The following is a 26,604-nucleotide window of genomic DNA, read 5'->3' as shown; positions in this document are numbered from 1 at the left end:
ATGTCTGATTAGGTTCACGCATTACTAACATTATTCCCAGTTAAAACACACACACACAGTTACTGGCATTACAACTGTGTCCCGTCACTGGAAACCCCCGGTTAACACACACACACACAGGCAGGCAGGCAGTGTCAGTGTCCCACGCAGAGTGCTGACAGTTGAATTAAGCAGAACTGAAATCCTCATCCTTGCAGTATCTCATATTAGCATCGCTCAAACTGGTCTGTTAGCTTTGGTCACTGTTTGTAGATATGACATGAACTGGTAACGACAACAATGCTCTCTGTATCAACATTTGGAAGTAAAAGGAGAGTATTAAGGATGAAGGGGTGTACAGTTTGTATTAGCTGGATAGTTTCTTTCAAACTAGTTTAAAGGGCTTGCCGGTTGCCTTCAACATTTAACTGTATATGAATGTGTGTTCACAGATGGAGATCACCCTTACTCTTTGAAGTCCTGAAATGGTTTCGCCTTTAAAGGTCCTTTGTGTCCAATGGGATAGCTAGAAGGATTTGAAAGTTGTCCTATATGGTAATCAGCAACATTACCATTCAGGACCTCAAAGCTCAACTCACCCTTACCAGAGGAGCCCTTTTTAGGCTTTCTCTAGAAACAGAGAGATTTTTCATAATGATTCCCAGGGGATTCCAGAGGAAATGGGAACCAAACATAAAAGTACAAAAGGCATCGACTTCAGCTGGTGACCAATGTCCCTGTTAGTGTTGTGGTAATATTACGTATGTGATGGTAGCATTTTTCTCCTCGGTTATTTATGTTTGATCGTGTACAGGCCAGTTCTACTGGGCTTTATTGGGCTGTTCTGTGGAATGAGTCTGGAAAGGAAACTTCCCAGCAGCCTCCCACTCTGTTCTAAACAGCAGAGAAGGGCATTTCTGGCATTGTTTCAAGACGTCCACACACATTCTGGTGCTACAGCATCTAGCATGACACACAAACACACTCCCTCCTCTTTTGTGAAGTGGCCGCCTCCCATCCAGTCTGTTTTCACCCCCAGCTCTAGATCAGAGGCAGCCCCAACACAATTCTTTCCCTGCTATGCTGCTTGCCAGAATCCAATTTTGTACCCCCCAGTAAACACGCACCTATGTCAATTTCTCTTTCTCTGTTTCCTCCCAGTGATAACTTGTCACACACACACACACACACACACACACACATGCTCCTTCCTCCTGTGGGAAGGGGAAGATTCTGAGGAATGCAGCCAGGGGTGTGGTGTTGTAGGGAGGGTCTGTCCTGTCTGATGACCACACCTGCGAACCACAGCTGACGGATAAACACACTGACACTCTCTCTTCTGCCTTTCTTTTTCTCTGACCCACACGCACACACACACACACACACACACGTTCAAATCCCTTCTTCAGTCTATAGCTCTCTGCTTCTCTCTTTCCAATTAGAAGTCTTGTTCAGCCTCAGTCACTCACGCACTAACCCTTTAAGTCCTAGCCTGGATTTTATGAACTTTAGACGTTATTGTAACTACCTACATGAATTAGCTTCAAAGGTTCACTGGGTATCACTTGTGTAGCCTTAGCATGCCCCTCGCCTTTTCTCACCCCCCCTTTCTCTCTCGCTCTTCCCCATTTTAATCTAGACCATGACATCTCCCTAAATTACCAGGTCCTTGATTTAAGAAAGCATGGGCCAGGCTCTGCATTGGTAGCCATGGTGATGAAATAAACACACTGCGGCAGGGTGCTCTAGTCTAGAACTGCTGTGGGCACTGGAGTATATAGAGCTAATACATTGTTAATGCAGTGTTAGTAGCTTCTTCCGAGGAGGTGTCACCCTAAGAGTCCAGGCCAGAGGCAGGTTAGAACAGCAGAAGATTGGGTTACCGTTTGGCTAGTGAAATGTGGCTGTTCTGTGGTGGGAGGCAGGGCCAAAGCCCACATGCCCTAACCTCCAATTTGGACCGCTTAAACAGTGTTTTGATGAATGCCAGTGAGAGGTTATGTTCATACTATATTTTAGTAGTAAGTTATTATAAACGTATTTAAATTGAATTAAATCGACTGTAATTTAATAATAAAACTAGGGATGCTCCAATACCACTTTTTTACCAATCCAATACTGCCATTTTCATTTTGTTGACATGATATGAATCCCATAATTATTGTACCTGACTGAATTGTACGCCATACATCTTTTTATTAACAACATTCTCAATATTATCCTGAGATTTAAAGTGGAACTTGCAACATTGTAACAAAATCTAATATTATTAAAATATGTTCAAATATATTACAAGGTAGAGTATCTTTACTGCCACCCCTTTTAAACACTTGATTTAAAAAGTTTGCAACTACTTGTTTGGCTGTTTCAAGTGTAAAGTTATTTCAAACATTAATGGGGCTGTTGTTGAGTTCACTAGTCATAGCCTGCATGTTCCCAGTCTTTCTGTCATCAACAATTTATGTTTATACCGCATATTGTTAGGACAATCCATTTCATGGCATCAGCTCATTACATAGATTCGCTGTAGCTGATACCCGATCCAGTATTGGACACATTTCCAATGCCAGTATTGGGTTGGTGCATCCCTATATAAAACATTTTATTCATAGCGACTTGGTCACTTTGTAAGTCAGCCTGAGGAATGCATTCATTGGCTTCATATTTTATTCCAGGATTGTGTTTTCAATCAAGTTATTAATCTTCAGTGTGTCAGTGGTGTGTTTTTGTTAACATGTCTGATTTTAGATATGGGAGCTGTTATAAATCAGGAGCGTCACTGTGGAGAAAGGAACATGAACACGCACACGCACACACACACGCGCACACACACACACTCACACACACACTGCTAGAGACGTTTTGCTGTGACCCAGTGAGAAGCAGACAATCAGGGATTAGAACTAGGAATTATGTGGGGGTGGTCATAATCTCCTGTCAGTTCCTCCTGTCAGTTCCTCCTAGTGATTGTACTGGTCCATTCAAACTGACACCTACTGGTATACAGCTAAATAGACTGACTGAATGGGTTTAATTTTGTTTGTCTGGTGTATGTGTGGTAAGTGTTACATCTGTGTTTCTTTGTTTTCTGTGTTTTTCTTTGTGAGCTCTCCAGCAAAATGTGCACATTGTGCTGTAGGAGAGATCTTGTGGTTAATGCAACTGGTAAAGTCTGATTGCTGTTGTTGCTGTCTTATTTAAAAAAAAAATAATTTATTGTAAATATGTTTCCCATCACCATTTCAACTGAATTCAGAAAGGGGGAGGTGTACTAATAAGTGTGGCGGGAAGGCAGAGTAGTGGATGTGGCCTGAAGGCACTGTAAATGGATGTGGCCTGAAGGCACTGTAAATGGATGTGGCCTGAAGGCAGTATAATGGATGTGGCCTGAAGGCACTGTAAATGGATGTGGCCTGAAGGCAGTGTAATGGATGTGGCCTGAAGGCACTGTAAATCGATGTGGCCGTAAGGCAGTGTAATGGATGTGGCCTGAATGCACTGTAAATGGATGTGGCCGTAAGGCAGTGTAATGGATGTGGCCGGAAAGGCAGTGTAATGGATGTGGCCGGAAAGGCAGTGTAATGGATGTGGCCGGAAAGGCAGTGTAATGGATGTGGCCGGAATGGCAGTGTAATGGATGTGGCCGGAAGGCAGTGTAATGGATGTGGTTGGAAAGGCAGTGTAATGGATGTGGTTGGAAAGGCAGTGTAATGGATGTGGCCGGAAAGGCAGTGTGATGGATGTGGCCGGAAAGGCAGTGTAATGGATGTGGTTGGAAAGGCAGTGTAATGGATGTGGCCGGAAAGGCAGTGTGATGGATGTGCCCGGAAAGGCAGTGTAATGGATTTGAAATAGAAGGTGTAGTAATAGATGTGGCTGGAATGTGGAGCAGTGGATGTGGCTGGAACGTGGCGCAATGGATGTTTCAGGTAAGTTTTCAGGGAACATGGAGTAATAGAAGTGTCAGAGAGGGAGATGGTATTAAATTAATTAGACAGTAAATTGGTTCTGGCTATAATGTCCCGCTTTCTCTCCGGCACCCTGTGCTGCGGCACTGTCAAGGCTGTGTAACACAGACACACATCCTTAGCCACTCAACCACTGACCCACATCTAATGGATCTCTCCCCCCGTCTGGGTATTAGGGCCCTGCCTGAGATGTGCTCTAGGGGGGATGCTGACACAGTAACATAACCCCCTTCTGCCTGTTCACTGCCCCCCTCACAAAGACATGGGGTGACACGGTGGCATCGTTTCCCCGCATAGCAGCACAACTAACCCCCCACACTGCTAACCCCCTGAACACACTCCCAGGATGGGCAGCGTGGGGGTTGGGGTGATGCCAGGGGCAGGATGAGGCTGATGTTGGGAGAAGATCTGATGTGTGGGGGTGGATTAGGAGGGCTTATATTTTGTAGGATGAAAACTATATCAAACAGCCACACATAGCCCCAAGGAAGCACTGAATACTATTTAAGGTACATTTGGCTCTATGAATTAACTTGAATTAGCATTTTAGGCTTTTTGAAATCTGTTCTGTAGCGGGTTCCCTGCGTTGAAGGCATTGCTTCAGTAAATGTACGGAACGCTCATGAGGATTTCCAAGAAACCAAATAAGCAAAAGAAAACCTCAAGATATTTTAGTGGTCCTGGATAATGGGTCCAGCCAGCACATTACCCAAAGAATAAACAACACTCCGGGAATCTGGATGGTCGGTCAAAGCTGCTCTAATGGAGATCGAGATGGGGGAGGAAACGTGGAAGTTTTGATGCGGGGAGACTGTTTTGGTTTCACGCTTCACAAGCTGGGTTCAAAGCTAAGCTCCATGGAGGCATGAGTAGTTGGATGTGTTAAGCAGATAGACCTAGAAAAAAGCTATTTTAACCTGGTACACACAAAGTATCACTTAATGGTTTGGTGGTGATGGCTGTGTGGAAGTGTACTGAGATAAAAGATTAAAGGCACCTTTTACAGTATTCCTGTCTGTCAACTCAATTGGGCGTTATTGGCATTGGATATGTTGCCAAAGTGAGTGGGAAGTATTTATAATAATGAACTATTGAAATAAGAAATCTAAGTAAACATTATACACTCAAGTACACTCAGAGAAATCTCTCTTTTTCTTTCTTTTCTCTCACACAATCGCTTTCTGTCTCAAAACTGATAGTTTTATGTGTGTGTTTTGTTGTGTAATACATACCCTTGATATAATGGTTGAAGGTGTCACCCCATTTCTGATGTGTCTTCCAGTTCTGTCCCAGTCTCTCTGAGGGGTTAAAAGCATAGGAGTGATGCTGACAAAGAAGTTGGAGTATCTGATGTGTGTGTGTGTGTGTGTGTGTGTGTGGGGGGGGGGGTTAGGATGGGTGTAACAGTGGTCTAAGGGGCAGTGTCCCTGCATTTCCCAGCCAGGAAATTTGCCGTAGCTGCTGCCCTTCCACACAATGAGCTGGGCGGGAAAGGGCCAGGATGGCTTCCTGCCTCTGTTACAGCACAGTCCTGCTTCAGCCCCAGTCCTCAGATACAACATGTGATCCTCACAAACGGACAGACACCCCATGGACCAGAGCAGAGAGCCAGGCTCCGGTGTGTGATGTGACCGCAGTTTTCTCCTGCTGCTCTGAGCCTGTCAAGGCTCTACAGGTAGCGGCCCAGTCAGCTGAGCTCAACGTGTGGTGACCTTATCACCACTCAATCACATCACTGTGTGGAATAAGTGGGCAGAGAGGGGTCAGCAAGCCTGGTCCCACACCTCTACCATTATGGATATGATGGGTACTGACTGACACCTCCTTTTAAGCCTTGAATTGTGTGTCTTCTGCATAGCAAAGATAGGAAAGACCATATGAGGGTAGGCTGCTATCTGAGAATGTGCAGAGCCTGAGACGCCCAGCCCTGAGAGGGTGGAGAGCAGAATCTGATGGTCCAGTGCCAAAGGCAGCAGATGGATCTAGGAGGATGAGAGTCAGCTTGGGTGGTGCAAAGAGTATCTCTGACAGTGAGGAGAGCAGGTTGGGTGATCCTTCCTGAATCCTGACTAGATATAGGGTTCAGAAGAATGTTCTGAGTGAGAGAACCCAAGAATTGGTCAGAGACCACTTAAGTGGAAAACCGAAGCGGTCAGAGGGGTCAAATGTTTCAAGGCAGTAACTTGACCAAAGTTAAGGAAGCCACATCATATTGCATGCACTGTAGGAATCAACGGCAGGTGTTAACAGCAATATGTGACTCCTTCACTAGCTCTGATTCTTGTATATGTGAGCCTGACCCAGATAGAGTAGCCCAGATAACACCCTCCTGGTCTGCAGTCAGTCAGCTGTGAGACAGGGTGGTCCGTTCTGTTCCTCAGGGACCTGGCCCATGGTACTCTCCCTCATGAAGAGGCTGAACTTACATGTTCTGCTTTCTGCCCTAGTTTCCTGCACTGGAACAGGGATCAAGGACTCTGTTGAATTAAATCTGTACACACTGTTAACGTGTTTATGCAAATCACCCATTGACATCAATGTGGATTGGCATGAAAGCGTAGATGTTCCACACGCATATCCAAAATGAGTATTCTCCTCTATTTATATTTGACAAGTTGATGAGGTTTTTATACCGTAATAGGACCAGTGTGCTCAGGCTGAAAGAGCAAAGAATGTTTAAAAAGAAGTTAATGTGATCTGTGTTGTAGAATGAACTGTTCTGTATACTGAGAGACTAATTGTGTGTGTGTGTGTGTGCGCCCGTATGTGTGTGTGTGCGCCCGTATGTGTGTGTGCGCGCGCGTATGTGTGTGTGCGCATGTGTGTGTGTGTGTGTGTGTGTGTGTGTGTGTGCGCGTATGTGTGGGTGGATGTTCTGACATTGCTGTGTTACATAACATAGTCAGCTCCTAGTGTGCTGTATCTTAAGGGGTATGACAAAGAATGAGTGTGAGAGAGAATTGTTTTTATGTTTAAGCCATTTAACTCACACTCTTCAGAATCCAGAAAGACTGACAGTAGTGAGGCCACATGTTTTTAGACTTTTTTGTAACGTGAGAAAGACAAAATTAGATGGTGTAAGATAGAATGTATTGGGCTCCAACATGGGCTGTTTTTAGAGGAAACACAGCAGATGGACTGTGGCTGGCAATCAGGTCATTTAGAATTTCTGTGGGAGTACAGATCAGTCCCTTGGGTTTATTCTATGGGTTATAGCTACATAGAACACGCGCACGCGCGCACACACACACACACACACACAGTCGATCATACATGCTTATTTCTCTTGATACAGAAGTGATCCACTCAGTTCACAGTTTTTCTGTCACTGTTTTGCACCACAGTCTCTGAATTAAATGTAACAAAATAAGAAAGATAAATAATAAAAAAACAAAGTGAGCGAAACTTTTTTTGTAAAATGCTCAGACATTTCAGCTGGATTATGTGGCCATACATTTGTTAGTATGTTAGGAAGTGCATCTCTATTTCCACCTCATGTTGTGGGCAGTGTGCTGTGTCTTCTCTCAACAGCCAGGTCTGTCTGACAGACTGTCTTGATAGCAATACCATTCTCACTGAGTCTTATTAAAGGACAATTTGAACCTTCTTTACAATTTGATGTTTGATGGTTCATCTCCCTGAAAGTAGTCTGTAGGCCAATAGAAACAGTAACCCATGGTTTCGTTTTCTTTAAACAGTCATAACTTCATCTAACTTTAGCTAGTGCTAGCAAAAAACTAATGGACAAAATAAGCATGTTTGTTTTTTAGCGGAAAAATCAACCTTAAGTTACATTAAACAAAGTATATAGTTGATTTGAGTTATTGTAAAAAGAAAATGCTCATATGCCTCCATTACATTACTCATTTTATGTTAGCGGGGGCAAAAATGTGACTAATGTTTTCATGGGCTATTTAAAGGAAACTGAACCATAGATTACAATTTCTCATGGACCATATACTATTTCAGAGTAAGGAACTATCTAACATTATGTTGTCAAAAAGTGAAATGATCCTTTAAGTTTATTTTTATTTTGGCTCAGTCACAGCAGTTAGGTATTCTGCCAATGTGAACTTTCTGTTAAGGGCAAGGTAGCTTTTCAATTTGTTCAGATTTTTCGGTGAATTCTACCCAACGTGTCAAATAGCACTTATACATTTTATGTTTTAGTCTCTCTCCCTGTTCAAGAACTGTTTCAAACAATCTATATTCTTTACCCGTTATGGGGCCTCATGCAGACATACTGTACAAATCATAGCATTTCCACATAAGCAGGCATATTATAATTTTGAGTGATGCATGGTCACATGTAAACAGTCCAGAGACCATAAACGGTACATTGGACATGTTCTGGTTGACATCTCACTAATCACTAAGCCGCTTCCACCTGGCAGGCCTTTGAAGTGAGGAAATGGTCCAGCCTTCTCCTTGTGCAGTACTGTCCACCAGCCTCATACTAGCCTGTTTCAATCTCCCAGACAGGCAGGCAGGCTTTCTGCTGATGTCCATATATGCAGCTTGGTGTGAAATGAGATGCTGCTCGATTTCTCTTTTAGTTCATTGTTTATTGAGGGTCACATCGAGCAACAAGCCTTGTAAACCTTCATCATTTGTTCTGATCCTTGTTCCCCCTCCTTCCTTTTCTTCCAGGAGTAGCCTAATCATGTCATTTTTGTGGTCCTGTCACACTCTGATGAAAGTCCAAACCATTTAGTCAGTCAGCCCTAGACCCATGACACAGAGTGTTTTGCTATTGATAGAGATTACGATAGCAGTGAGGTTTTGTGGGCCCACTAGTTTGGATGTGTGACTGCTAGGAGCTGTGGAGCTAAGGCTTCTTTAACTTAACTATTGTTCAGTACTGGGATTTAGACCTCTGCTGCTTTGGTAGTGTTGTGATAATGAGATGTTCATTCCTTCAATAACTACAATGTACTGGTTAGATATGGGGGACTTTGATAAAGGGGTGGGGGCCCACATTGCCTCACAGGCCTGTGAATCCACATAATCCACCCCCACATGTAGTCACAGACGGACCTGGTCACAGACAGACCTGGTCACAGACGGACCTGGCCTTTTAAAGGTCCTGAGGAAAACAGTTGTTGGTCCTATTAAACAACATTGCCAGCGGAGATGGAGGCGGTGAGAGATTGAAATGGAGGCGGAGAGAGATTGAGATGGAGGCGGAGAGAGATTGAGATGGAGGCGGAGAGAGATTGAGATGGAGGCGGAGAGAGATTGAGATGGAGGCGGAGAGAGATTGAGATGGAGGGGGAGAGCGAGAGGGTGACGGAGGCGGGGAGAGAAAGGCAGAGAGGACGATGTAGATGCAGGCGGAGAGAGGGAGGCGGAGAGAGATGGAGAGGATGACAGAGGGAGAGCCAGAGAGATTTAGTCACAGCCCTGTCATTAGAAGGAGAGGAGCGGCTTCTTCCTGCAAGGCCTGAGGATGCAGCTGGAACAGAGCCGTTATCACCACAGCATTACAGGTTCTATACTCAGCCATGACCCCATGACCCCATGTGACTGCCTGCTGGGACCATGTAATCATACAAATGTGCACGCCGGCGCATGTTGTCAACGATAGATGTTCCATTCTGTTGTATAGCACAGAAACTCTATGTACACTGGTGTATACAGATATTATCGTGGTAGGAAGAGAGGTGTGCGTTCGCGCGTGCGCGTGCGTGCGTGCTGATTCTCCACATTCCTGAGTGAGCCCAGTGAGGACTGCAGTGTGCCCACGGTAGAGATAATGTTAGCCTTTGCGCTGTTCTCAATGACTAGCCTGTTGCTCTACCGGACTGGAGTGGGAATCATATTAACATGCCCCTGTATGTGCCTGTGTGTCTGTGCTTAAGAGCAGAACAGTGCTGCCCACCAGCAGGGGAATTTGTGATCAGCGGTGCTTTAGAGTGGTGTGAAACCAACATTTGTTAAGCTGGATATATAGTGTACCATGTTATTTTTGGGACAGTAAGCATTTTTTCTTCTTTTGGCTATGAACTCCAGATCTTTGAATTTGAAATCTATTAGTTATAAAAGTAACAACAACAAAAAAACTGAAATAACCACCAGAAATCCCTGGATTCATGGCAGAAGGCAGGCGCTTTCTTCGGAGCACCCTTCCTGCTTAGACACTAATGGATGGATGTGTCCCAGTTCTTTTCCTGTTTCAGTCACACTGTCAGGTGATTAGCCCTTCCGTGCAAAATTGGGCATAGTTTTAGGTTTAGGCATTACGGGTTAGGGTTAGTACGACATGTATCGGGTTAAGTTAAGGCATAAAGGTTAAGTTATTTAGATTAAGGTAAGGCTTGGGGTTTGGGTAAGGCTTGGGTTGGGGGATAGGGAACATGGATTTGATGGGTTTCCGCTTCCCACAAGGATAGAAAAACAAATGTGCGAGTGCGTGTTAGAGAGGGACGCAGTTTATCACAAACAGTTTCTCAAGCTAGTTTTCTTAAATTTCACTACTTTTGAAACAGATTCAGATTACAGGAAGTGTTCATTTGGAGGGATAATTTCCCCGTGGTGACAGCAGGAATGCTCAAGCATTTCCTGTGAAGCTGGTGTCAGGATGTGAAAACCCTGGGAGGCCTGTACAACAAGGATGTACTGTAGGAGTCATATGACAGGTGAGAAAGATGGAGAGTAAAGTGAAAGAGAAAGCCAGAGAGAGTGAGTTGAAGTGGTGGTGAACAGACGGAATATGCGGGGGAGGGGACTAGTTCACACCATGTCTAGTTAATGTCTTTAGTTCCTGTCTGTAGCCAACCCTGCCACTGAGATATGTCCTGAGAGCACACTGGATTGGACACGGCGACCTACGAAGACACAGCCGAGTCAGAGGATCCTGTCCCATCCAGAACTTCTCAGAGCTCCTTAGTAATTTCTACCATAGTCATAACTCTCCCTCGTCAGTACTTTATAAACATTGTCAGTTAAAAGGGAATCATAAACATTTCAGGCCTCTGGCTGACAACCAGTTCAATGCTACCTCTGTTTACCAGTGAGCCATAATAAAGACCATAGCCTCCAAAATTGTAATCCTCTTAAATGTTGTGTTAAACTGAGTAATTACTTATTTACTTTATGCCCCCACTTCATATCCACTTCTACTGCAAGAGAATCCAAGCTTTTTGTTGATGGACATTTTCACTTAGGGGTGTACTCACTTTTGTTGCCAGGGGTTTAGACATTAATGGCTGTGTGTTGAGTTATTTTGAGTGGACAGCAAATTTACACTGTTATACAAGCTGTACACACGCTGTTCAGATTTCACAAGAACATTTAGAAGTTCCATCATGGTGAAAAAAAGTTGATTTCCTGACTAAAGAAGATAGACTTGTCATGTTTTCCTATTCACAAAGATCTTGTACATTAGACAAACTGTTTCATACAGAGCTGCAGTTCCATTGGAAAAACATGTTGTTCAGGTTTACCCTGTGAAGACTCACCTAACACAAAATACCAGAGGCTGGGTCGTAGTTCTAATGATATGGTGTCATTTCCATACTGTGTTTCTCTTCTTTGTGTTTCTTTTCTTTCTAGCAGGGAGTTTGCTGACACCTACTTCATTGAGTAAGGTATACTTATAACGACTTAGCTGTGTGGTTGTCCCACCTGGCTATCTTAAGATGACTGCACTAATTGTAAGTCGCTCTATGTAAGAGATTAAGTGACTCAGATATAAACCAGCCACACGCGTTTGTCTGCCAGCTAAATGATGCTGTTTGTCAACCAGAGATCATGACACGAAGGCCAAATCGGAGGATCGTGAACCAATCTGTGAACCAATCTGAGGACAGGTCAAAATGTTTTATTTTAGTGACTGGCAACAATTAATGTGAGCATTTTGGATTAAACTATTGAACAACGTGTATATATAGCTATTTTGCAAGACTTGCAAAATGCATGTCCGATCTAATCAGGTTGTAACCTAACGCCGCTACACACACACACACGCACACACACATCAACCCAAGGCCTGTCACAGCAGTTGTAGTTCTGTCAATATGTTGTGTGCCAGGGATTACAGTGATAATGCCATCTGGGCTACCGTCACATCCTTTGTGTTGGCACTGCGTGTGTGAGCTTGTAACACCACTGTCCATCTATCCAAGAATAAAGAGCCAGACTCTATTCAGCAACGCTGGTGTCTGTATCTATTGGCTGTCAGTTTGAATAAATGAAGGACTGAAAAACAATGAAAGTGTATGTCAATAGCTCATAGATGGAAAGAGAAAGGAAGGCCTCTAAAGGGTAAATATAAAAGGGGGGAAAGACGCAAAACTTGCTACAACTTTGCCGTCGTCCATAGTATGGCTATTATGGAGTTTATCTGGGCTGCATGAACACCTCAGCACTTTACTGTTGATTGTAAACATGTCGTCTCCTAGCCTAGGGCCTACACACACACACACACACACAAACTACATATGTTTATGGTTTTAGAAAACCACCTTTATTTAGTTGTGGATAAAATGTGGGTAACGGTGACATGAGTTCTGCTGTGGTTGGCCGTGGGCTTAATGTGCATCTCTCACCACACAAATGATGGAAGAAAAGCGAAAGAATGAATTGTCAGTGTTTTGTCAGTGATTCACGTCTCCCTCTCGCACACAGCAGTCAGTCTGCCCTTTGTCTTCTCTTGTGCTCCTACACACAGATGTGTGTTCATACATACAGTGGGGAGAACAAGTATTTGATATACTGCCGATTTTTCAGGTTTTCACACTTACAAAGCATAATTTTTATCATAGGTGCTCTTCAACTGCGAGTGACGGAATCGAAAACAAAAATCCAGAAAAGCACATTGTATGATTTTTAAGTAATGAATTTGCATTTTATTGCATGACAAGTATTTGATACATCAGAAAAGCAGAACTTAATATTTGGTACAGAATCCTTTGTTTGCAATAATAGAGATCATACGTTTCTTGTAGTTCTTGACCAGGTTGGCACACACTGCAGCAGGGATTTTGGCCCACTCCTTCTCCAGATCCTTCAGGTTTCGGGGATGTAGCTGGGCAATATGGACTTTCAGCTCCCTCCAAAGATTTTCTATTGGGTTCAGGTCTGGAGACTGGCTAGGCCACTCCAGGACCTTGAGATGCTTCTTACAGAGCCACTCCTTAGTTGCCCTGGCTGTGTATTTCGGGTCGTTGTCATGCTGGAAGACCCAGCCACCACCCATCTTCAATGCTCTTACTGAGGGAAGGAGGTTGTTGACCAAGATCTCGTGATACATGGCCCCATCCATTCTCCCCTCAATACGGTGCAGTCGTCCTGTCTCCTTTGCAGAAAAGCATCCCCAAAGAATGATATTTCCACCTCCATGCTTTACGGTTGGGATGGTGTCCTTGGGGTTGTAAGGCAAGGCAAGGCAAGGCAATTTTATTTATATAGCACATTTCATACACAATGGTCATTCAAAGTGCTTTACATAAATATCCATTTGAAATAAGAAAGAATAAAAACCATTAAGAATATAAAATCAAATACAGAACAGTGAAGAAATAAGAAAAATTAAAACCGTTAAGAATATAAAGTCAAATACAGTTTAGAATAAAAAATATAATAAAATAAAGGACAGTGAAAACAGTCGGACGGACAGTGGCACAGTGCTCATTCATTAAATGCAAAGTAAAATAGATGTGTTTTGAGTCTGGATTTGAATGTGACTACTGTAGGAGCACATCTGATCTCTTCTGGAAGCTGGTTCCAGCTGCGACTGGCATAATAGCTAAAAGCAGACTCTCCTTGCTTAGAGTGAACCCTTGGAATTTCTAGCTGATGTGATCCTAATGATCTGAGTGTTCGTTTGGGTTTATATTCATTGAGCATATCTGCAATGTATTGAGGTCCTAGGCCTTTGAACGATTTATATACCAGTAGTAATACTTTAAAATCGATCCTATATGTAACTGGCAGCCAGTGTAAAGACCTGAGGACTGGTGTGATATGATCATATTTTCTGGTTCTGCTGAGAATCCTGGCCGCGGCGTTCTGTACGAGCTGCAACTGTCTTATGGTCTTTTTGGGAAGGCCAGTGAGGAGTCCATTACAATAATCCACCCTGCTGGTGATGAAAGCATGCACTAGTTTTTCTAAGTCTTGACTAGAAACAAAGCATCTAATTCTAGCAATATTTTTCAGATGATAGTATGCTGATTTAGTTATTGCTTTGACATGACTACTGAAGTTAAGGTCTGACTCTAGAGACACACCGAGATTCCTGACTTGATTTTTAGTTGTTTGACCTTTAGAGTGAAGGTACGCGTTCACCTTGAGAACTTCATCCTTCTTCATCCTTCTTCTTCTTCTTCCTCCAAAAACTGCGAGTGGAATTTAAACCAAAAAGCTCTATTTTTGACCACATTACTTTCTCCCATTCCTCCTCTGGATCATCCAGATGGTCATTGGCAAACTTCAGACGGGCCTGGACATGCGCTGGCTTGAGCAGGGGGACATTGCGTGCGCTGCAGGATTTTAATCCATGGCGGTGTAGTGTGTTACTAATGGTTTTCTTTGAGACCGTAGTCCCAGATCTCTTCAGGTCATTGACAAGGTTTTGCCGTGTAGTTCTGGGCTGATCCCTCACCTTCCTCATGATCATTGATGCCCCACGAGGTGAGATCTTGCATGGAGCCCCAGACCGAGGGAGATTGACTGTCATCTTGAACTTCTTCCATTTTCTAATAATTGTGCGAAGAGTTGTTGCCTTCTCATCAAGCTGCTTGCCTATTGTCCTGCAGCCCATCCCAGCCTGGTGCAGGTCTACAATTTTATCCCTGATGTCCAAACACAGCTCTCTGGTCTTGGCCGTTGTGGAGAGGTTGGAGTCTGTTTGATTGAGTGTGTGGACAGGTGTCTTTTATACAGGAAACGAGTTCAAACAGGTGCAGTAAATACAGGTAATGAGTGGAGAACAGGAGGGCTTCTTAAAGATAAACGAACAGGTCTGTGAGAGCCGGAATTCTTACTGGTTGGTAGGTGATGAAATACTTATGTCATGCAATGAAATGCAAATTAATTATTTAAAAATCATACAATGTGATTTTCTGGATTTTTGTTTTAGATTCCGTCTCTCACAGTTATAGTGTACCTATGATAAAAATGTGACCTCTACATGCTTTGTAAGTAGGAAAACCTGCAAAATCAGCCTTGTATCAAGTACTTGTTCTCCCCACTGTACATGTACTTAACTCCATCTCTCTGTATCTCTCTCAATCGCCTTTCTCCAACTAGTCAAATTAATGGGCTTCATTGGCATGGGAAACCTTTGTGGAAAATAAAGCTGTAATGAATAACCAAAATAAAAACGAAAGAAATGGAAACACAAATTCAATGTAAACATAACACAGGTTTCTAAAGTTATTAGCTACGTAGAGTGCTGTGTAAATATGGGTGTGTTGTTGTTTCCCATCCTGTACTGGGCATGGGGGAGTTCTCAGCATGTTGCTGTACATTAACTGGCGACGCGCTGTATGTGGCAAGCACAGGTTTCTGTGTTGGTGTGAATATTCCATTGGTTTCTATGTGAGTATGGTTACATACACCTAATCATTCATGTAAAAAGGCATGTAATAATGCATTTTGTGTGGCTGGTCAGATTAATATAATAGTTTGCTTAAAATGTCTGCATGCTTTGCAAGAAAAGCGACTTTTCCCCCCCTGATTATTCTGGCTACATGGAAACATCTGAAGTCAGGCTACCTGAATGGACAGTCACCGCAGACACTGCGTTTTGTATTGGAAGTAGGCCTGTATTTGATTCTGAGTTAGGTTGTATATTTTCAATTGTTCCGAACTCGCTCGCCTCATTTGCAGTAAAGAAAGGATTGATTGGCCTGTTCCTCCACATGGTTAGGGTAGATATTTTGTCGATTTAAGATGTCTTAAGAATTCTAAATATTTCTCAGAAAACCAGGTTTTTTAATGTACATTTGCCATTTTGGCTGTACACCAATTAAGGTAATCTGAGGTTCATATTCGGCATACTGCCAGTTGAATAATGATATATGAATATTGTTTTGCATGTTAACATGTTCCGTAATTACATATGCATGAGTCTAAACTAACTATGTGTGGCTATATGCTGAGTGAGTGTTGGTGCGAGTTGATGGCTAATTTTGCAGGGAGAGTGAGGGAGAGCTTGGAAAGATGGGGATTGTCAGAGGGAGATGTGGTTAAGCTGCTGTATACTGGAAATATGAGGCCCTCAGAGGACTGTAACAGAGCGGGAGGGAGGAAGAGAGGCAGAGATGGGGGTGAGAAAGCTGTAAAAGTTTGCTTTCTGGAAACACTTCAGTCTGACTGGGTGCACTGGGCAAGCCGGGGTCAGTGTAGAGCAGTGGACTCACAACTCTAGAGAGTAGCACAGACGGGAAGATGAATGCGTGCTTGCCTGTGTGCGTGCGTGCGTGCGTGCGTGCGTGTGCTGAGTATGCATGTCTGTCTGTGTGTGTGCTGACTGTGCATGTCTGTCTTTGAGTGAGCGTGTATTCGTGTGTCGCGTACGCGTGTATTCTGTATGCATGTATGTCTGAGTGTGTACTATGTAAACGTATATGAACGTGGGTCTATGTGTCTGTCTCCACACCTAATGGTAGAGAAGTATGGCCTAGGGACCACGGGTGGTTAGGGGCCTCTGAGCCTGTCAGTAATACGGACCTCAATACCAGTAAAACAGGCAAGATTATGCTATTTGCATTTTAATGGGGAATAAGGTTATAGTTATAAATATAGTTATAGTCCTTCTGGGTGGAAAGACAGAAGGAGTGAACCAAGATTTGAAGATGTTGTTGTGCACTTATAATATAACCATTATATATGTAGTGAAACACCACTGGGTCAAACAAATTGGTTAAACATCTCATCTCATTATCACGCATGCACTAAGGTGGGTGTCTAAATGGAGTGCATGTGCGTGTGTGTGTGCGTGCGTGCGTTTTGGGAGAGGGGCTGACCCTAGGGCCTAGACTATTCCACATCACATGATTGTCATGTACTCCATACGTCCCACCCTGCAAGCACATCGACAGCCTCACAGTTGTAGTGTTGATCAGTCAATGCAAACAGATATTTCAACCAAACGTGGTCTGTAGCATGAGTGCACCAGGTTCTTGTACTGCAATAAATAGGAAGTTGGTATTGCAAACCATGTGACCGCCATGGCCCAATGAAATTCAAGCTATGAATCAAAGACTTTAGAAATGCTTGATCGCCATTAATCTTGATCAGTATAAGCTCCTACAGGCCCCGAACAACCAGTAAAAATATATAACCCAGACTCTGCCGTGCCCAGCCCCCCATCATCCATGGCCTTCATGCCCCTGCAGCGTGAGTAGCTGTAGCAGGTAGTGATGTGATGGGAGTGGACACTGTGCTACATCTCACTGTAGGTGTGTTTAGAAACACTACAAGCACACACACACACACACACGCGCACACGCACATATGTTTTAAGGCATCCTGTACTTCAATGCTGCTTTTAGGTCCTCGATTTCCAGCCCCACTTGAACGGAAGATCAGCTATGAGTAGCCTTTTGTTTCTGAGCGGTGCTGTTTTGAAAACAGAACTTCCTTCCCCATGGTGTCCACTTTATACATCACAGTCAAAGCCATGAAATCACCTTGGAACAGTAGGCGGGACTGGAGTTGAGAACTCAGAGAACTCACTGGTATTATGGCTGCAGCTGATATGAGTTTGCATCTGTGAGCCAGTGCTGTACAGGAAGTCCTAGCGTTAGACTGTAGCCTTTGGACAGAACCCCTCTCCAAGGTTAGCTTTACTGTTGGTCAACTGAGTTGTAGGGGGGGGACTGGGCCAGGGAGAGACATCTAGTGGCAGAAAAATACAACTACCTTTGATATCTGCCTCTGCCTCTCACTCTTCCTATTTCTTAATCTCTGTCTCTCGCTCTCTCTCGTTTAGACCTGTCAAGGAATCGTTTGGCGGAGGTCCCCTTGGAGGTGTGTCACCTGGTCGCCTTGGAAACAGTGAACCTCTATCACAACTGCATAAAAACCATTCCTGATAGCATTATCAGCCTCCAGTCGCTCACCTCTTTGAACCTCAGGTAAGAGTTGGACCTGTACGGTTGAATGATAGGTGTTGGTGATGCTCCTGGAGAATCATTGGTTGATTCTGAGCTTAGTGTTTGCACAGTTATTCCTGTAAGGTGGCTGTGTTGATCGAGTGAAGGTTTCAATACATCATAACTCTGTGTCAGTTTATATTTGATAAGCAGCAGAGGGGTTAACAGCAGTTGTGCATTTGGTCAGGGGCACAGTTAGACCAAGGTGCTTGGTGCCAGTTGTTCCCCAGGGCCTGCATGTTTATTAGGCTTCATGCACCTCTCAATGGGATGACATCACCACTTCCAACGACCTGGGCAACAACATACCCTTTCTCTGTGGAATACTCTCTCATCTCGTATTCAGGTCGTTATATGACACAACACCAAAGGTCTTATACAGTTAATGATAGATGGTGCAAGATGGAGAGACACAAATGGGAAGAAGAAAAACTATATCAGTTCATATATTCATATCAGTGGTATCAGCCTGGTTCTTTACTGGCTGCTGTACGCATCATCATCTTGAGACAGACTCTCAAGACTTTTTCCTCCACGTCCCTCATGTCTTCCTCTATGCCCACACCGCTGTGCAACTCAGGGAAATGTATTAGTCATATCTCTGATGTGAACACAGGTGCATGAATGTAAGTATTCACGCATGCACGTGTTAAATCAGGTGGATTTAATTCAAAATGTAATGAGAGATGACTACATTTGTTATCTAAATTCTGAATTACAACGATGAGGAGGGTAGCAGATTTAGAGTAAAGTGTGGTGTGTGTGTTTTACAGGAGATGTGTTTAACGGGAGATGTGTTATACAAGAGAAGTGTTTTACAGGAGAAATTTTACAGCACTAGACAGGAATGTTGTCAGATGCCGTGAAGACACCGTCAGATAATCTCAATTGAATTTGTGGCTTTTCATATCACGGTCAGAACCGGAAATATATATATATTTCATGTCTGCATAGGGCACACCAAAAATAGAACTAAATTTTTAGGCTTACTTTCATCTTGGTCCATTACGTAATGGAGAGGGAATGAAAAGTCTTTGTTGTCTAGATAGAACTTTAGCAGTTCTAAAGCAGAAAAAAAAAATTATTCTGACGGAATTGGATGATGTCAGCTGTTTTTAAGTTGAGTCATTAGGTTTGCCGATGAGTTATTCATGCAGGCACCTTTTGCGGTGTAGTGTGCTCTGCTGTCACACTAGATTGTGCTCTTATCATGGATGCAGTGCAATGTAGCAATATCACAATGAGAGGTGGCTGAAGGGAATGCTCGGTAAGTGTGTGCATGGAACAGTAACATCTAACAGACAACACATTGTTTCCGGCTGGGGGTGTGGGGGGGGGGGGTAGTCAGGAGCCAAGGTCAGGAACGTCTGGCCTTTCCCCTCCTTTGGGCCTGTTGTTGTACGTCTATAGTGGGGAAGCTGACAGGCTGTTTCCATAGCAGAGAGAGACCTGCACTGGTACATGTAAGGAATATAACCAGAGAAATAGAAAAAAAACGCTCAGGATGAAGAAAAGAAGTAGAGAGAGAGTGAGAGGGGGTCGGACAGGGGGATGATATAGATGCGTAGAAAAAAAGGTTCGAAGGAGAGAAAAGGGTAAACGAGAGAAAATATAAACAAACCAAGGAAGAAAATGACAAGGGGAAATAGACAAATACTTTGAGAGAGATTTGTGAGAGTTGGAACCGTGGCACTTAGTGTACAGTGAGTGGTGCTCGCGACTGAAGGAGTGAGGTGTGTTCTTGTGTGGTCTTAGCGGAACGCGCCCAGCCCGTCTGTCTGTCTAGGGCTTTGTGTTGATGAGTTGAATCCCCCAGTAGAGTAGCTATTCCGCTAGCCCCGGGAACTAACATCAGCTAACATTATTGGATGGCTGGTTGATATAATTCTTCATGGGTGGTCGACATAATCTGTCATGTTTATGATGTGTCGCGTCCTGTTTAGCTCAGTTGGTGGAGCATGGCGCTTGCATCACCAGGCTTGTAAGTTTAATGCCCACCAGGGGCCTGTGGGAGAATGTGTGCACTTCCAATAGTAAGTTGTTTTCATTACTAGAGTCCGCTAAAGGCTATATCACTTAAATGTCAAATATAAATGCCATTTGTTTTCGTCATTGTGTGGAGTAGAAGTGGATGTTGTGGGAGGATCACGGGGTAGATCGATCGCCTGGTGGAGTGGATCACAGACTTGTTGTCTATAATTTCTTGGCTGAAAGACAGACAGGGCTTGCCGACTCTGCAGGGCCCCTTAGGTCTTCACTGTGCCTCCAGTGAATCCGATGCCATGCATTCAGGCCAGATGGTAAGCTTGCAGGCACATAGACATGACCTTGTTGTTTTTCACTCCACCAAACCAATGTGCATTTAAATAGGACTAAACCAAAGGTCGCTGTGTGCATTGACCCTCAATGACAGAATGAGAACAGTTTTCTCAACACACCAATGCTGCTATGTGCAGTACCCACTACTTCACTAGCCTTTGTTGTCTTATGTGGAATGCAATCTGTAGGCACTTACAGCCACCTGTGTGCACAGCATAGAATGCTCAGGTGCGATGTCCAAGTCTTTATATGAGGACCAACACACACACACACACACACAAACATGCATGGTGTCAACACACCCTGTGTTCTAGAATGTTCCCAGAAGTCCTCCTGATTGTTAATCTTCTAACACACTTCAGAAGTAGAGATTTTCCGCTGTCTGTTTCCGACATGCCTATGTATGTGTTGTGAGTGTCGTGTCGTGTCGTGTGTGTGTGTGTGTGTGTGCAGCTGGATAAACTCATCTTGACTTTGTTTCCAGAACATATTCCTCCCAGTACTGAGTCAGAGGGGTTTTGCAGTCTCATGGTTTTGCGTGTGTGGAACTGTGGCTGTCTGTCCATGTGGCTGGGGTATGTGTATGACCGTGTGTGAGTTTTTCTGCGTGTTCGTGCATGTGTGTGTTTATTGATGGGTCATTTCCAAGATATTTTGGAGCCTTTGTTGTGGAGTGGAGAACTTGTTTTCTCTTGGGTCATCTGTAATCCACTTCCAGTGCAGGCAATTCTTCCCGAAGTGTCTCTACATTAAAGACCTCTATATTCTCTCTCTCCTGGTCTCTCTTTCTGTCTACATTATAAGGCGTCTGTCCCCCCCCCCCACCCCCCCACTATGCTCTGCCACAGACTTCCTGGAGTTTGCTGGCTAAGTGCTGCTGTAAGCCAGAGACAGAACCCCAGAAGCCTGTTTTTACGAGGGGTTTAAACTGTTTTGGAGGAGTTCTGTATGGCCTGTTTTGGAAAGGTTTCGTATTGAATTCTTGAGTGTTATGGCAAAGTGTTCATGTAAACCGGGGAAGTTACACCTCAATCAGTTTTTCATGAGGGATTTAGGATGGCTATTTTTAGGAGACTGTTCTGTCTTGCTGGTCTGAACAGGATTCTAACTATGTGTGTGTTATTGTTTTGCAGATGTAAAGTACAGTGCAGGGAGAGGAAATGTTTATTGGACTTGTCATGAGTCATCCATATCTGTTAATTAATATTTAAAAATGCAACCTGCGGGTACAATGCAGATGGTGACTCCTCCCTGATTAAAATGCTTTCCACTGTCTATTTGCTTATGTAAAAGCTGCTTAACAAGTAATACTGCCTGTTGGTAAACTATTTTCTTTATTGAAGGGTCATTTTTATGTTTTCTTGTTAATCTACCATGCACACTGTACAATTGCATCATAGCCATCCTGTATTGTGTATATGGTCAATACTGAAGGAAGCGTTGTTTAATCACTGACAATGAACTTGTGAATCTTGTGTTATTGCTAAATGCAAATAAAACAAAGTATAAGCTGTTCTCTAATTCCCAGCATTCTAGGTTTGGATGATTTTAAAATGACTACCCTGGATGGTTCAGTCATAGAACATGCTCCCTTTTACCAATACTTTTGAATCGGACATGCTTACAAGACTAGCACTAGAGATACCGCAAGCTGAGTGCCCCACACTCATGGAATGTCTTTAAGAAACCTTAAATTAAGGGTCTTGGAGTCAGTCTATAAGGCAGTTCAAATGTTTTGCCGTGTGATTTGTTGCTGTTCACTGTGATTGCTTTTCTTAGTGTGTGTGCATGCTTTCTCTATATTTAAATGTTCATTATTGCTGTATTGCAGAGCTCCACTGAAGTGAAATGAATGCATTCGATATTCTTTCATTTGGCAGCCTTGTTTAACAGTCTTACGGCTTGGGGGTAAAAGGAATGCATTTTGACCCTTTCGTTTATTGTTGTTTTATGAGCCTCATCATAAAAAACACATCTCTCATTTATGATTACAATGTAATACTGATGTTATTCCTATCGAGTTTGTCATGGCTGATATACCTGCCTTCATGCTGCCCACTCCACTTAGGTAGAGCGAGGGGAATCATGGGAGTGATAGAAATGGACCCAAACAAGAAATTGAGAACTTCAGGATGTCTGATGAGTACAATCAAAGCTAAATATAAAGACTCCAACCTACTTTAGAAAATGTATGTTTCATGATTGGGAATGGATGAAAGCAGGTAAAATTGTACTTTAAATAAATGGGTTACTTTGGTCATGCATCGCGTCCAAATGGATCTCTGGCAGGTCTATGTGGTTGCCAGATCTTCCGGACATCCCGTTCATCTGTTGGTTCCGCATCTGCCCGCGTCAGTCAACAAGTTGTCCCAGCCTGGTTTGTAACGCGGTGTGTTTCTCCGCAGTCGGAACCAGCTGTGTGCTCTGCCGCTGGGCTTGTGTGAGCTGCCCCTACGAGTCCTCAATGCCAGCAACAACAAGCTGGTGTGTATACCTGAGGCCATCGGACAGCTCAAGAGCCTCATGGAGCTGGTAAGAGTTGGTGTCCCTCCCTCCCCCTCTGAAGTGCTAGTGCCAGACTCGGCTCATGGTTTCCTGCGTACGTTCCTGGCCAGGCATAGCCTTACGTAACTGTACTGTTCTCCACTGGTGGGTGAAATGAATGGAACTGGCTCTCCTGGAGCTATCACTGCCTGCAAACCGGGAAGGAGGGAGGAGGAGAGGGAGGGAGGGAGGGAGGGAGGAGGAGAGGGAGGGAGGGAGGAGGGGAGGGAGGAGGAGAGTGAAGGAGGGGGGAGGAGAGGGAAGTAGGGGTGATATTTGACTCCAGGTGAGGAGACGGGCGGAATACGGAGACAGTGGAATAGTAATGGATGAACCATACAAGCCCTATCCGTACCTATCTGTTACAGCATGACAGACCAGTCTGTCTCTGACACACATTATCTATCTGCCCGCCTTGATTAGGCTGGAGCAAAACCCTGCAGTCAGTATTTAGCTCCAGCCTAATCAAGTAAAGTTTTTAATGTGTGTGTGAGTGTGTGTACTTCATGTGAGTGTTTTGTGCCTCAACAGGATGTGAGCTGTAATGAGATCACTGCTCTGCCCCGTCACATTGGCCGACTCAAGGCCCTGAGAGAACTCAACGTCCGCAGGAACTTGCTCTGTGTCCTCCCCGAAGGTGAGTTGAATTTTTGTTCACAAGACATTCCACAGAAAAACCTGAACAGGATCTACTGTTCTGTAGAAAGTTCAAACTGGAGGTGCGTCTCAGAGGTTAGAAGAGCTGCATTTTCGTTTCAAGTCCTAGACAGACAGATTGATGTCAAACTGTTTCTATAATCCAGTCTTTTGGTATGTCTCAGTGCCCATTACAGCCATAGTCATTGTGGTTGTTGATGTCGAGTAGTAAAAAGACTCCTGTGAAAGGACAGCCCTTAACTCCCGTAGAGGCCAGCCATCGTCTTTCAGAACCTGGCAACCGCTCGTCGTCTGAATGATGTATGAGAGTATTTTCCCTAACATTCTTCCTACTTATTTTCCTTGCAGACTTGCAAAAGTCTCTTGCAGATTTACAGTCTGTGATTTCTGATGGTGTTGCAGACGCGTTATCTTTTCTCTTTGGGTTTGATTAATGAACAGTAATTTGGCCAGGTGGCTGGACTCCATGGGTGGAGGACTTGAGAGCATACATGAGATCGGACCAAAACCCTTGGGGAAAGGGGTATAGAATTTTCGATTAATGGTTGGTGAACTGTTGGGACATCACTAATGTCTTTTGGAGAGAACACTTTTCTGGACCACCAAGGCACTGAAGTATTGTTGTTGTCCTGCCAAAGAGTTTAAGAGAAGGAAAGTGCTACTTTGTTGTTGGTTTTAAGAAATTGGTTGAAGGTCAAACTTTCTTTTTTTGTAGAAAATGTTGAAGTCCTTTAAAGCTTCAATAATTGAATTGATTCATGAAAGTCTTTATTTTTTTTGGCGGGGGACCTTAAGGCAAAAGAATTTGACAGACTTTCTCATTTGAGCTAATTAACACAAGTAGTATCATCTGGCTGGTTTTAAAAATAATATTTGGAACTCTCCCTCATGGCCTTCTAGCCTAGATGATCTTCTTTGCCTCAAAGTGATTGTAATTATATAACATTGTCTGAGAGATTAACTGTTAAGTGTTAACTGTTTTGCTTGAATAACAACCTCCTGGAGAATTAGTTTTTTAGACATGAGTGCCAATTTATTGAAAATATATATTTTTTTTATTTAATGTATTCAGAACCTCTATGCAGTTCTATGAAGGAGCGCCTTTGCCAGCGATCACAGCTTTGAGTCTTCTTGTGTATGCTTCTACCAGCGTTGCACACTGAGATAATCCCATTGGATTGGTAGCATTGGTGAGCTCTGATCTCCAGGACTCCAAAGATGTTCAATGGCTTTCAAGTCTGTGCTTTAGTTAAGCCAATCCTATACTTATCCTGAAGCCACTGTCTTGGCTGTGTGCTTGGGTTCATTTCCATGCTGAAAGATGAATCTTTACACCAGTCTGAGGTCTTTTGCACTCTCAGTCAGGTTTTCTTCAAGGACCTCTGTATTTTGCTCTGTTCAACAATCCCTCCATCCTGACCAGTCTCCCAGTCCCTGCTGATGATAAGCAACCCGATAGCATAATGCTCCCGCCACCATGCTTTACTGGTATTAGCCAGGTGATTAGCGGTACCTTTTTTTTTTGCCTGAGCAAGGCCCTTCTTGCAAGGTTACTTAGTTGTGCTGGATGGACAACTATAGGAAGAGTCTTTCAAACTTATTTTGTTTCACAATGATGGAGCCTACCGTGCTAACTGTTAATGCTTTAGCAACTGAAGTCTGAATATTTAAGTTTTATATTTTCAGTGAATTAGCACATATTTCTAAACATTTGTTTTGCTGTCATTGTGGGGTATTGTATGTAGATTGATGGCAAAAAAATAGTTTAATCAACTTTTAATTAAGTCTATAACACAACAAAATATGGTGAAAGGGAAGGGATTTGAAAACTCTCTGAAGCCACCATAACATGGTATGGTAATGCTAGTATCACCCAACTTGAATAGATTATGCATTTCCCCATGTTGTGAAAGCCAGCCACTGCCTGTGTTTTATTTTTTTGAGCCCTAGCTATGCTTCTCCTCCCACGTTGACTGGGTCACAGTGGTTTGCACCGAGGTTAGCGCCTAGGATACGTTCCTCAAGTTTATTTTTAACTTTGGGCTTGATCCACGTAAGCAGAACTTTGGCAGTGAGGGACTCTTAAAGTATCATAGCTGCTTCAGCTGGGCTGTGGGGTTATTAGATATTTAGCTGTTAAGTGTTAGTATGCATTTCAAGTGTTACATGACTACCATTCGTTCCTCTGCTGCAACAATAATGGATCTTCAACAAGACAACTGCTTGGCTTAGTGAAGAAACCTACCTATGACTTTTGTATTTGCATTGAAAATCATTCTATATTTAAATGTATCACTATATGGTTCTGTCCAAGCATAGACATTTCCCAGAGATTTTGATACACACACACACACACACAACAGTTACTTGTCTAACTCCAGTAATTGTGTGTTTGTCCAACAGACTTGGCTGAGCTTCCCCTGGTGAAGTTTGACTTCTCATGTAACAAGGTGTCTACCATCCCAGTGTGCTACAGGAAGATGGCCCAGCTACAGTCACTCCAGCTGGACAACAACCCCCTACAGAGCCCCCCTGCACAGGTCAGCCTTGTGCTACGACTGTCCCCACAGTTTGACATGATATACGAAGATAGGATTCATCATAGGGCTTTCTATTCTAGACTTTCCATGTAATGGAGCAATTAGCATCTCCTACTTTTGTCAGTAATGTAATTGCATTAATTCACCCATTAATGATCTGTTTTCTAGATCTGCATAAAGGGCAAAGTTCACATATTTAAGTATCTGAGTATCGAGGCATGTCGGAGTGACAAGATGCCTGATTCTCTCTACCTGCCTGCCATGGAGCGCCTCAGCCTAACACAACCTGCTGTTGGCAGGTGAGTTGCTATGCTATCCCTAACTTCTGTAATGGCTGCCCCCATCTTCATACCCCCTCCCGACTGAAAATGGTTTATTTTGTCCTAGAGAGCATATCAATTCTCACATCCCACTCACATACACCCATATACACACTGGGAATGGAGGAGTGGAGCAGCAAAGTTATTTATAATAGAGCCACGGCAGAGTCAC

At 43.6% G+C, this 26,604-nt stretch overlaps 1 protein-coding gene across 6 annotated transcripts in view; it reads left to right on the top strand.

Moving 5' to 3' along the window:
• Positions 1 to 26,604, top strand: part of lrch1 (leucine-rich repeats and calponin homology (CH) domain containing 1) — a 58,764-nt gene that overhangs the window by 6,216 nt on the left and 25,944 nt on the right. For all 6 annotated transcript variants that reach the window (XM_010880046.5, XM_010880048.5, XM_010880042.5 and 3 more), the window contains exons 2-6: positions 17,890 to 18,034; positions 22,777 to 22,903; positions 23,447 to 23,552; positions 25,976 to 26,112; positions 26,281 to 26,411. In XM_010880046.5, coding sequence (XP_010878348.1) covers positions 17,890 to 18,034; positions 22,777 to 22,903; positions 23,447 to 23,552; positions 25,976 to 26,112; positions 26,281 to 26,411 — 646 coding nt within the window. The remainder of the gene's footprint in view (positions 1 to 17,889; positions 18,035 to 22,776; positions 22,904 to 23,446; positions 23,553 to 25,975; positions 26,113 to 26,280; positions 26,412 to 26,604) is intronic.

Source organism: Esox lucius, chromosome 16, assembly GCF_011004845.1.
Source record: "Esox lucius isolate fEsoLuc1 chromosome 16, fEsoLuc1.pri, whole genome shotgun sequence".
Classification (NCBI taxonomy): Eukaryota; Metazoa; Chordata; class Actinopteri; order Esociformes; family Esocidae; genus Esox; species Esox lucius.
Note: the sequence above shows the minus strand (reverse complement) of the source record. Positions and strands in the feature narration are given on the sequence as shown.